The 13,710-nt window shown below is 39.7% G+C and overlaps 1 protein-coding gene across 3 annotated transcripts in view; it reads right to left on the minus strand.

The window, feature by feature from the left end:
• Window positions 1-13,710, minus strand: part of TPK1 (thiamin pyrophosphokinase 1) — a 393,495-nt gene that overhangs the window by 189,380 nt on the left and 190,405 nt on the right. For all 3 annotated transcript variants that reach the window (XM_061415011.1, XM_061415012.1, XM_061415013.1), the window contains exon 6: window positions 10,032-10,127. In XM_061415011.1, the coding sequence (XP_061270995.1) occupies window positions 10,032-10,127 (96 nt within the window). The remainder of the gene's footprint in view (window positions 1-10,031; window positions 10,128-13,710) is intronic.

The raw sequence follows: 13,710 nt of genomic DNA on the forward strand, positions 1-13,710 counted from the left end.
TGAGAGTCCCTTGGACTGCAAGGAGATCCAACCAGTCTGTTCTGAAGGAGATCAGCCCTGGGATTTCTTTGGAAGGACTGATGCTAAAGCTGAAACTCCAGTACTTTGGCCACCTTATGCGAAGAGTTGACTCATTGGAAAAGACCCTGATGCTGGGAGGGATTGGGGACAGGAGGAGAAGGGGACGACAGAGGATGAGATGGCTGGATGGCATCCCTGACTCGATGGACATGAGTCTGGGTGAACTCCGGGAGTTGGTGATGGACAGGGAGGGCTGGCGTGCTGCGATTTATGGGGTCGCAGAGAGTTGGACACAACTGAGCGACTGAACTGAACTGAACTGATAAATATAAATATATTACATAAAATATACCCTATTATATAAAATATTACAAAAGCAAAGAGTCGGACACGACTGAGCGACTGAACTGAAGTGATAAAAGATCTCAAGAGCTAAGTAAGGTGCACAACAATACATGACTTTAATACCACCACTGCTGCTGTTATATTTTTATGAAGGGCTTTATATGTGGCTGACATTGCAGTAAGTGCTTTGCCTCATAACTCCCTGGTATGTGCAGATTATTATTCTGACTTTACAGATGAGAGAGTTGAGTCTTAAAGAACCAGTCATGCAGTGGAAAGAAAGTCAGCCTACCCCAAGCATCAAAGATAACCTTTAATTACAATGTGTTGGAGGCCAATACTTTTCATTATAATAAACATATTTAATACTTAAAACTGGTACAGATAACAAGCAGTGTAAAGAATCTGGACACGTGTCATAGAAGAATTAGTAGGAACTGTTACTGAAAAGATTCTTTCAGAGGATACATGCCAGCTAAGGTTTGCCAGGGTGTCCTTTGGAATCTGCCTTAATGTTACTGGAAATAAATTTATTCACTGAACAAGTATTTACTGAATAAGTAACTAGGAGAAAAGATTTAAAGCAGATATCCATTTAAAATAGAGGCTATAAATTTTAGTAAGGGAATGGAGTGAATGGGGCAAACAGGAAGACTAGTCAAATAAGCCAGGTAAGAAATGATAAAGGTCTGAACTAAGACAGCAGCAGTAAGACCGGAAAGAATAAAGTGGGCACAGGAGATATCTGCAGTATTATAGCAACTGCAACTAGCCATTGAGGGATGGTAAAAGGATAGTAAAATATAAGGTTACTCTCAGGTTTCTGCCAGGTGGATGGATGGCAGTGCCATTGAATAAGACAGAAAATAAAGAAAGAGAAAATGAGATTTTGTGAGAAAGATGATGAATTTTGGTTTACACTGAAATGAAGTTCCTCTGGCCTTCCAGTTAGTGGTTAGAAATAGGGCTTTGAAGTTCAGGATTAGAGACATAAGTTAGAGCGTTAATGGCACAGAATGATAACTGAAGCCCAGGGAAACAAGATAGAAGTAAAAGGCAGGTGTGACAGAATATCAATATAAGAAGAGCCGGGGAGAAAACGCAGGTGGTGATGAAGACCACGGGACTCTGATGGGTCGGGAGGGAACACAGGGACAAACAGGGTTACTCCTTAGGGAGTCAATCCTGATAAAATCACATCTTTGATTGAGTCTTAACGTACTCTGGTCTCTTGGGAAAACAGCAATGGTTGAGAGGATCTGGGTTGTCACGTAGTTTAAAAACACCAATTTCTAGCTAAGATTTTCAAGCAGGCATGGTTTTCATGTCCAATAACTGCCTAAACGGGCAGCAGACATGACTTGAAACTTTCTGAGGAAACACTTTAAAGTTGAAAGAGTCCACAGAAAGTTATTTTGATTGAACTTCATGCCTTTCTGTTCTATTTTACTAAAAGACATGGCATAGGAAGATAACACCATTCTCCGGTTATAGCATCTTGAAGACACTGAAATATGTTTTGAATAAACATTTTACTTCAAAATAATTTGAGATTTGGGAAAAAGTCGTGAAGATAGTTCAGGCAGCAATACCAATCACCAGTTTCCACTGATGTTAACTCACTGACCAGACACATATTAAAATACCTTTTGCAACTTGAGGTATTTTAGTATACACTCACATAACAAATCGCTAGCCACAGGTATTAGTTTCTGCAAAAGTCTCCTAGTCAATGATGTGCTAACATCTTATACAAACACGCCACATCTGTCACAACTAAAACTGACACTGGGCACCACGATTAACGATACTCTGGACTTTATTCACATTTCACCCCACTGCGTTTAGCTTTCAGGTCTCTCTTATCTACTCTGCCCTGAATTATCAATGATGATATTTACTATGATACTTTAAGGTGGCATTGACTAGATTTCTCTAATGTAAACACAGTATTTATTCCTCTTTAGAAGATATTTACACACACAACAGATTTATTGTTTTGCTCTAGATAAGACTGAAATCTTGACAAAGATATCAGCTCATTAGAGTGGACTTTACTGAAAACATCACAGTACCTTGGAAAATACTTCTCAGAGGACTATCATACAACTATCTTCCTGTACATATCTTATCATATTGAAAAAGTAATTAGTCCAATCAGATAGAAAGAGTCAATTGCTCAGTTGAGTCCAATTCTTTGAGACCCCATGGACTGCAGGCCACCAGTCTCCTCAGATCAGCTTAGTTACTCAGTCATGTACGACTCTTTGAGACCCCATGGACTGCAGCATGCCAGGCCTCCCTGTCCATCACCAACTCCCGGAGCTTGCTTAAACTCAGGTCCATTGAGTCGGTGATGTCATCCAACCATCTAATCCTTTGTGGTCAACTTCTCTTCCTGCCTTCAATCTTTCCCAGCACCAGGGTCTTTTCCAGTGAGTCAGTTCTTCGCATCAGGTAGCCAAAGAACTGGAATTTCATCTTCAACATCAGTCCTTCCAATGAATATTCAGGACTGATTTCCTTTAGGATGGACAGTTGGATCTCCTTGCAGTCCAGGGGACTCTCAAGAGTCTTATCCAACACCACAGTTCAAAAGCATCAATTCTTCAGTGCTTAGCTTTCTTTATAGTCCAAGTCTCACATCCATACATGACTACAGGAAAAACCATAGCTTTGACTAGATAGACTTTTGTCGGCTAAGTAATGTCTCTGCTTTTTAATATGCTATCTAGGTTGGTCATAGCTTTTCTTCTAAGGAGCAAGCATCTTTTAATTTCATGGCTGCAGTCATCATCTGCAGTGATTTTGGCACCCCCTCAAAATAAAGTCTGTCACTGTTTCCATTGTTTTGCCATCTATTTGCCATGAAGTGATGGGGAAAAATGGACCAGTCTCCTATGTCCATGGAATTCTCCAGGTTGCCATTCCATTCTCCAGGGTATCTTCCCAACCTAGCAAGGAACGAGGTCTCCTGCATTGCAGGCGGATTCTTTACCATCTGAACCATTCAGATATAATAAGTTAGCCAATCAGATATAGTTAGTCTTAAATCTGATAAGCAGCAACAGTTATTTCATATGAATATTAAAAAAAAATTAGTCCATTACAAAATAATCATGTCCAATACTGACATTTAGCAGATAAAAATAGTTTAAAACTCTCCAATATCAGCAGGTGTGATTCAGGCACCTTTCAAATGACTAGTTCTCTCCTGGATCCCTTTAAAAATAGATTATCTCCCCACAGCCCTCTTGGTCTCTGAAAAGTAAGCCCCATTGGCCTTTGAAGCCACAAATCCTGGGGGCTCATCTTCCAGACACAGGACCCCCATGATGGGGAGCCTGATGCCGGGTTCACAACCCTTGCTCTCTGGGGAAAACCTCTATTAACTGTAATTAATCTCCTGTTTACAGGTCGCCCACCTGGGGGTATGAGTTTTGACATACCAGACTCCGCCCCTCCTACCTGTCTTGTTATGTTTTCTTTCTATAGATCTTTTCTGGTAGGCTTCAGTGCTTGTCACTGATAGTTGCTCTGTAAAGAGTTGTATATTTTGATGTGCCCCAGAGAGGAAGTAAGCTCAGGGTCTTTCTACTCTGTCCTCTTTGGTTCATGATTATCTCCACAGTTTTTATGGATATTTAAGTTAGTCACTAATACTAGTCTCTGTGTATATAAAATTTAGGCATTTGCTCTTATTTATGTAATACTTAGGGCTTCCCTGGTGGCTCAAATGGTAAAGCGTCTTCTTGCAATGCAGGAGATCCAGGTTCGATCCCTGGGTCAGGAAGATCCCCTGGAGAAGGAAATGGCAACCCACTCCAATACTCTTACCTGGAAAATTCCATGGACAGAGGAGCCTGGTAGGCTACAGTCCATGGGGTCACAAAGAGTCAGACACGACTGAATGACTTCACTTTCACTATGTAATACTTGATTTATTCAGCATCTTATATCATTTAATTTAAAAAACTGTTTATAAAAATAACATAGTATATCAATGGAACAAAATAGAAAGCCCAGAGATAAATCCACGCACATATGGACACCTTATCTTTGACAAAGGAGGCAAGAAGATACAATGGATTAAAGACAATCTCTGTAACAAGTGGTGCTGGGAAATCTGGTCAACCACTTGTAAAAGAATGAAACTAGAACACTTTCTAACACCATACACAAAAATAAACTCAAAATGGATTAAAGATCTAAACATAAGACCAGAAACTATAAAACTCCTAGAGGAGAACATAGGCAAAACACTCTCTGACATACATCACAGCAGGATCCTCTATGACCCACCTCCCAGAATATTGGAAATAAAAGCAAAAATAAACAAATGGGACCTAATTAAACTTAAAAGATTCTGCACATCAAAGGAAACTATTAGCAAGGTGAAAAGGCAGCCTTCAGAATGGGAGAAAATAATAGCAAATGAAGCAACTGACAAACAACTAATCTCAAAAATATACAAGCAACTCCTACAGCTCAATTCCAGAAAAATAAATGACCCAATCAAAAAATGGGCCAAAGAAGTAAATAGACATTTCTCCAAAGAAGACATACAGATGGCTAACAAACACATGAAAAGATGCTCAACATCACTCATTATCAGAGAAATGCAAATCAAAACCACTATGAGGTACCATTTCACACCAGTCAGAGTGGCTGCAATCCAGAAGTCTACAAGCAATAAATGCTGGAGAGGGTGTGGAGAAAAGGGAACGCTCTTACACTGTTGGTGGGAATGCAAACTAGTACAGCCACTATGGAGAACAGTGTGGAGATTCCTTAAAAAACTGGAAATAGAACTGCCTTATGATCCAGCAATCCCACTGCTGGGCGTACACACTGAGGAAACCAGAAGGGAAAGAGACACGTGTACCCCAATGTTCATCGCAGCACTATTTATAATAGCCAGGACATGGAAGCAACCTAGATGTCCATCAGCAGATGAATGGATAAGAAAGCTGTGGTACATGTACACAATGGAGTATTACTCAGCCATTAAAAAGAATACATTTGAATCAGTTCTAATGAGATGGATGAAACTGGAGCCTATTATACAGAGTGAAGTAAGCCAGAAAGAAAAACACCAATACAGTATACTAACGCATATATATGGAATTTAGAAAGATGGTAACAATAACCCTGTGTACGAGACAGCAAAAGAGACACTGATGTATAGAACAGTCTTATGGACTCTATGGGAGAGGGAGAGGGTGAGAAGATTTGGGAGAATGGCATTGAAACATGTAAAATATCATGTATGAAACGAGTTGCCAGTCCAGGTTCGATGCACGGTACTGGATGCTTGGGGCTAGTGCACTGGGACGACCCAGAGGGATGGTATGAGGAGGGAGGAGGGAGGAGGGTTCAGGATGGGGAACACAGGTATACCTGTGGCGGATTCATTTGATATTTGGCAAAACTAATACAATTTGTAAAGTTAAAAATAAAATAAAATTAAAAAAAATAATAAATGGCTATCGGAAAAAAAAATAACATAGTATAAAGGGTTAAAAGGCATTGAGGTTTTAAACTGGTATGAGTTGAAATCTATACAGTTTGAAATTAACATCAAGTTTTCTGCCTAAATTGTGTCCAATACAAAGTCTCTTTAAAATAACAGAAACTAAAGTAACTGATTCTATTGCCATGTAATTCTAGGAAATATCCCAACCTACATTTTGGGAGAACTATTATTCTTAGGGCCTTATCATTTAGATATCTTCCTGCTTTACCCTAAACAATGTATGTCTTACATTTTTCAAAACTTGGAGCAATAGCTTTTAATGTTTTCCCTTGTATTCCAGGGTTTAGATCTCAAATGTGTATCACAGCATCAAAAAATATATTTGCCCTTTGAAGATTCAGTCATATCAGACAGCATCCTGATAATGTATTATTCATGACTCAGCCACAGATAAACAATGTGGCTAATAAAAGCAAAGCATTAAAAAGCCACATGTATCACAGAACCCTTTCACAAAGGAATAAAAGTTCAGGAGGAGCAGGTTTTAAATAGGTAAATAAATAAGAAATAAGGCAATTTAGGGAAATCTTTTTTTATAATTAACCTCATGTTCTAGATAGTAAACTCCTTAAGGGTAAGGACAGATCCTAATCCAAATTCTACAAACTTCTAATATGTTATATAGTATGGCTCTCAACATATTAAATACTACTTTAATTCATTTATACTATAGTTGGTATTTTAACATATATGCTAATACGATCTCACCAAATATAGACATTTGGATTACACATTCATATTTATAATTTAATAAGTGGAAAACCAGAAAAGTTTGATAATTTTCTAAGATTTATTAACTGGGGAAGAATAAAGGATTTTCTGATATAGTTCACGTGTTATTTTAGGAAGAAATCTGTAAAAGCCCTCATGGTGCTCTCACCTGAGGGTAGGAGAATGTGTGGAGGGAAATCTTTTATGATTTTCCTTTCTAATGTTTCTAATCTTGCTTTTCTCCTACTATTATATTAAATCAAAGACTGTGTTGTCACTCCCAGGTAAAACATAAACTCAGATGGAAGCCCACAGAGAGTCCTCAGATTTAACACAAACATCTTTTTCAGTCTGAACAACAGCTACTTTGTATGGTTTTCACTGTGAGTTATGCGTTCAGTTGACCTAACCATGTTTCTAACAACAAAGTCATCACACCGTTCTCTGTCTTAAAATTCTTCAAAACACACACTGTTGCCTCACTGGAGTGCTAGCTACCTTTTCTGTGTACTGCCATACTTGGCCACTATCTTCTCCCCTTTGCCATCTAACTCCTATTTCTTTCTTATGTCTTAGTCTTCTCTAAAAAGCCTCTCCCCTAAATGCATCATCTCCTGCTCTCCTGTGAGTTCCCTGAGCACCTCATATGCAAAGTGCTGCCATTTGATCATGAACAAAACAGACCTGATCTCAGCTTCATGGGCTACATAGTCAAGCTGGGAAGAAAGGCCTTAGCAAACAAATAATTAACACAATTATCAAAAGTGTTCAGAGTATCTTAACAGAGAAAAGAGGGAAGCATGGCAATGTAGAGCAGCGGAGCGTAACCCAGAGCAATGCTGGGGGAACGCCCTTGAGGGACTTCCCTGGTGGTCCAATGGCTAAGACTCTGTGCTCCCAAAGCAAGGGGCCCAGGTTCCATCCCTGATCAGGGAACTAGATCCCACATGCCTCAGCTGAGAGCTCACATGCCACAGCCAAAACCCCGCAAGTCACAAAGATTCCACATGCCTCAACTAAGACCCGGGGCAGGCAAATAAATCAATGAATATTTCTGAGAAGTCCTCCGTGAGGATGTCAGGACTCCATCATGGCTTTGGCAAGAAAATAAAAATGTATTCAAGACATTCTAGTGGGAGGGAGCAACATATACAGAAACATCTTAAGGCAAAGGAGAAGGGGGAATCTAGACTCTTTTAGGAACAAGGAGAAAGAGGGGCTCATGAGGATGGGGAATGCCCTGGACCCAAAGCATGCCAGCCATGGAGGTGCCCTGTTCCCATCCTCCCCACAAAGACCTCACTACTGAGCTGTAAGGAGGGCAGCTGACTCTCCTCGCCCAGCAGCAATCCCTTTGTGACACACCACAGCCTGCCTCTGGGCCACACGCTTCCCTGGCAGCCTCCAGCCTAAGTACAGGGGAGAGGGAGGGTGTGGTCCTTTCTGCTCAACGCAGGAGTCCTCCAAAAGGTCCTCTTGCTCTGGGCCTCCAATGGCTCAGCCAACATTTTGCTCAGTTTGTTTCACAGATCAGAACACCTGATTACTCTACTCTCTCCTCCCAGCCTGAGGCTCTCTCTAGATTTTTGTTGTTGAGTTTGAGACACGATGGTTTGTTTCGTGATTCAGTGACTGAATACTGTATATAGATACTATCAATTAGACACAATAAACGACATTCACATCACTGCCTTCCCAGCTTCCAGTGGGAGCACGAGGAAAACCGAAACTATTGTGAAGATTTAGAACTTTCTTCGAAGAAATTCCACATCAGCGATGTCTGGATGAAGCTGCTAACTCTAAGTAGGCTGTTTCCCCTTTTCCTTAAACAAACAGATACTTACAGCAATTGGCTGCTGCAAGTGGCACATTTGGTACAGCTCAAGCCACCACAGAGATGAGAAATGTTCACTCTATTACTTGTGGTGAGTTTGTAGAGTGAGCTACTTGTCAACTAACAATGGTTACAAAAGGCTTTCCCCTTCAAAGGGAGAAAAGGATTGACTCCTTCAGCTTAGTAAATATACCTTAGAATAAATCTCCCAGAACTTCTGCAAAGGAGCAAGTTTTTATTAGGGGTGCCTCTCCACCACCAAGGCTGTCCCGCCACTGTGTACCAGCCATGGAGTTAGACTGTATGAGACTCGGGGGTTGACCCCACTCCCTACTCCAGTCCCAGATAATCAGGTAACTTTCATTATCCTGTGCTGAAACCATGTATAGGTTCATGGAGAGACTTCAGGACTGAGGTCTAATGACGGTGGCAAGTGACACTCCTACCCCTCAATCCCTCTGATGTGAAGGCATAAAGAAACTGCTACAAGCAGCCACTGCAGACAGTCAGGGAGACCAGACTGAAGGCAAGAGCTACCCAGAGCCAAGACATGAAGGAAGGAGACGTGAAATCTGCCTGCGCTGGGTCTGAATTGATCCTTTCCCACTCAAATTATTGAGAAAAGGCTGAAACACTATCCTGCTGCACTCTGAAAACCATCCAGTGTACAGAGATGCCGTCCTTGTATTCTTCCTTTAAAATGATTTGTTGGGGGCTTCTCTGGCAGTCCAGTTAAGACTCTGTGCATCTACTGCAAAGGGCATGAGTCTGTTCCCTAGTCCAGGAACTAAGGTCCCACATGCCACCAAAAAAAAAAAAAAAAAGGTTTTTTAATAAAACACGACACATTGATCATGTATCTCAGTTTATCTCCCTGTCCTTCCCAGGAAAATAAGTCAATTGTCTTTCAAAGCTTCAGGTGTAATTTTGTGGATCTTCACTGGATAAAGGCTATAAAAAGTTTACATATCATTTCAACTGTCAAAAATACTGTAAAATATTAAAAATTACAAATGTGTGAATTAGCTAAACGATGTGATTATATGATTATACACTTGGATGCTAGGTGAAAATCACTACTGAATACCTTAAAGAGTCCATGCATGCAAAGTAACAGACATTCCTCTCATTTTTAAAACAGGTAAATAATATTTTATTTGTTTAAATAAGAATTTGCAAGGATGGCCAAATCCAGGCCATATTTGTTGGTCTTGCCTACATACCATATAAACACACACACATACATACACAGCTGTGCAGGGTGAAAACAACTTGGGATGGAGAGCAGCTACTTCCTTTAGGCTGAGAATGAGCTGTCAGTTTTGATTGCTATACACAAGGTCCACTTCACACATTTAGGGACCCACCACTCACTGGAAGGTTCCAGAATCTGTGACCTCTGATTCAAGTGTACATGTTAATGTTTTGGCAACTAAGTACAGATTTATTCATATACTGAAGAAACCTGACAAGGGAATCCAGATAATCAGCACAAAAGCAAATAATGATTTCAGGTGAGTAAAAATAGGATTTTTCACATCCTTGGTTTAAGATTCATAAACACCAAATAGGCATCGATCTTACCTGTAGGTCTTTTTCTTCTATCTTCTTTTGGAGCACTTCAAGGCACTTGGTAAAATCAGTATGGTCTTGATCAGGAGTTGAAATAATTTCACAGCCCTGTGTTAAATAAGATAAAAGGTAGAAGTTAGTAATGATGTCGACCGAGGAACAAGATCAAGAGCTATAAAAGCAAAGAGAAAGCATCACACGTATCCTATGATGCCTGTGTTATACCTTGATCATTAAAATCATTATCATTATCTTTCTTATTTCACATAACAGGACCTCTCAGCAATGATGTTAGACTACTAAAATAATGATCTGATTATGACAATCATTCTACCCAAAAAAGGTACAGCTAATACTACATTAATGGTCTTTAAAACTCACTGCTATGATAACATTTAAGATTAACATAAGGACATGGGCATGAGTATTATAAAATATACTCACAGTGAAATGACTTGAAACGAAAATGAAACTACTTCTAATAAGCGTTGAGTTTCTCTACTTTCTAAGTTTACTTACATGAATAGAAAAATACCAGCTAATGATGAACTGATGAACTACATTTTAAGTAAAATCAAGTTAGCTGTCCTATAAAATTCCTTCACAACACCTTTTTTCCCCACGTAAAAAGAAGGAGGAAGAGAGGTGCCTGTGTAAATGCGCCTCTTGGATTATCTTTCGGACACAATGACGTGAATCTATAAGTTCTTTGCCTCCTCTACAGCAGATGTCTTACCTAGTGAAAGCACTGAAATCTATTATAAAACACCACGCACGTGCCAGCTTGCTGGCACTAGTGAACTGAGATGGTCCGAGAAACAGTGTTTTGGGAATGACACCGTCTCCTCCAGCGTCTTACAGAAGCAAAGGCGTGTATAACCAGAGCACGATGAGACTGTGGACTTCTTAATTCAGGAATAAAGCCAGGTGAGGTCTCTGGCAAACAGCTGAGTAAGGGAAAGTTAAATATAATCTAGTATATAAAGGTGCCATTCAAAGAGTTCTCAAGGATACAAAACACCCATACTGGCTCTTAAATTATTCCAAAAACCATTCTCAGTAGATTTAAAGATTCTCCTTTAACTTCAAGGTCTCTTGAAAGGTGTCGGGCTCAAGCTGTGTTTCATTCATTTATGACTATCCTACAGTGTAGTGACCAATGAAAAAATTAGTTTCTCATCATTCAAAAATATATTATGTCCTAAAAGATGCATATGTCATTTTTACAAGATCATCGATAAATACTTTCCCGACCCTAAAAGAACATTGAAATTTACTATAATGTCCAAGCAAGGATATAAAGTTGACTTCTCTCAGGCTAACACCCCTAAAAAAAAAAAAAAAAAAAGACACAAGAATATGCCAGAGCATACAGGAATATGATCAGAGAACAGGATATTAGATTGTCAACAAACCAAAAAACACTATATTGACACTTTCTGGAAGGCAGGCCTTATATTTTTATTACTGTTCCCAGTGCCCGGCACCAGTGTGCTATATAGTTAAGTGTTCAATAAATAAAATTCTTGAGGAATGAAAAGGTCTGTTGGCAAATGTGGTAGGAGAGAGTGGCATCTTATTTTACTGCCAAATATGGCAATGATTAATTATCTTCCTTTTTTAAGTACTGACCAGAGAAATAATCACTCCAACAAAGGGAAACAAAATTAAAAAGGCAAACAGAAATAGCAATACAAGAGATGACTAACAGATCATCATCTGCTTTCACTGTTATCATCCCAGAATCAACACAGATCCACAGGAAACCTTATAAAGAGAATCCAAGACATCACCTATGTAGTCCCACTATAATAGTCTGTAGATTAAGACAATAAAAAGAAGTTTAATTTGACTGAAAAACTGGACAGCAAGGTAGTAATTATCAGCAGGTCACATTTAGAAGCCCTATTTCTTTACTCCCATGACATGGGAACAAATTCCTAGATAACTGGAAGACCAAGGTCTTCACTGCTGCTGCTGCTAAGTCACTTCAGTCGTGTCCAACTCTGTGCGACCCCATAGACGGCAGCCCACCAGGCTCCCCCATCCCTGGGATTCTCCAGGCAAGAACACTGGAGTGGGTTGCCATTTCCTTCTCCAGTGCATGAAAGTGAAAAGTGAAAGTGAAGTCACTCAGTCCTGTCCGACTCTAGCAACCCCATGGGCTGCAGGCTACCAGGCTCCTCCATCCATGGGATTTTCCAGGCAAGAGTAATGGAGTGGAGTGCCACTGCCTTCTCCAAGGTCTTCACACATGCTTAGCTGCTCAGTCACCTACAACTTTTTGCAACCCCACGAGCTATAGCCCACAAGGCTCCACTGTCCATGGGATTTTCCAGGCAAGAATACTGGAGTGAGTTGCCATTTCCTCCTCCAGGGGATCTTCCCAAACCAGGGCTCTAACCTGCAACTCTTGCGTCTCCTGAATTGCAGGCAGAATCTTTTACCACTATCCCCAGTTCTTACGATATCCCCAACGAAGCCCAGATCTTATGATATCTCTAAAGTTGGCTTCACAGAATATTAAGAAAAAAGCTACTTGAACTATAAGACCTAGGCGTGAGTAAAATCTTACTTCAGCAACTTAAGATGGACATGCAGAGAAGCTTAAGTCAGGACGCAGAGACAGATTATCAGCACTGAAAAATTCAGACTGTATCTAAATTGACTACAAACGTCTAGAAACTCTAACCAAGGCATTTATTAGTCATCCACAGATTGTTAGAATGTTGACTAGTTTAAATGATCCTAATATTATCACAGAATGAGAATAAATTCACTAGAAGTAGAAACAGCTCCAGGAGTCCTCTCAGGGAAACTTTTGACACCTAGAAAGGAGACATGGAACATATACATAGGTCTTTGGCCAACGAAAGATGTTTTCACTGTGTTCTGGGTCTTACAATAACATATTAATATCTAGAAGAGGAAAAATATAAAAGTAAAGATGAAAAACTATCATGATCCTGCAGACAAGAAAAGAGTAGAAATGTGCTCATATTTATTTGTAATTATTGGTAATACAAAATAAGGTTCAAGTTCCTGGAGTCATAAGAACTGGGCTTTATGAAGATATTCAAGATATCAGACTTGGCCAATTAAAGTATATAACATTCTAATAAACAGTTTCCAATATTAGTTTCCATTACATATGTGTATTTTACATTAAGATACACAGGAATTTTCTAAAATTTCCATAAAATTCAACTACTACTATCTTTAATTTTTCTCAGTTGCCTTATTGCCTTATATATATGAGAAGGCAATGGCACCCCACTCTAGTACTCTTGCCTGAAAAATCCCATGGACGGAGGAGCCTGGTAGACTGCAGTCCATGGGGTCACTAGGAGTCGGACATGACTGAACGACTTCACTTTCACTTTTCACTTTCATGCACTGGAGAAGGAAATGGCAACCCACTCCAGTGTTCTTGCCTGGAGAATCCCAGGGACAGGGGAGCCTGGTGGGCTGCCGTCTATGGGGTTGCGCAGAGTCAGACACGACTGAAGTGACTTAGCATAGCATAGCATAGCATAGCATATATAAATATATAATATATATGTTTTAGGATATATATTTTTTAGGATACAAATTATTATTTTATAAGCCAGCAAGTAGCTCCAATCTCATATTATGCATTTTTCTTGGGTAATTTTTCTCACTCTACAAATAGAAATTTAAGTAAGAATTA

This window comes from Bos javanicus, chromosome 4, assembly GCF_032452875.1.
Source record: "Bos javanicus breed banteng chromosome 4, ARS-OSU_banteng_1.0, whole genome shotgun sequence".
NCBI lineage: Eukaryota > Metazoa > Chordata > Mammalia > Artiodactyla > Bovidae > Bos > Bos javanicus.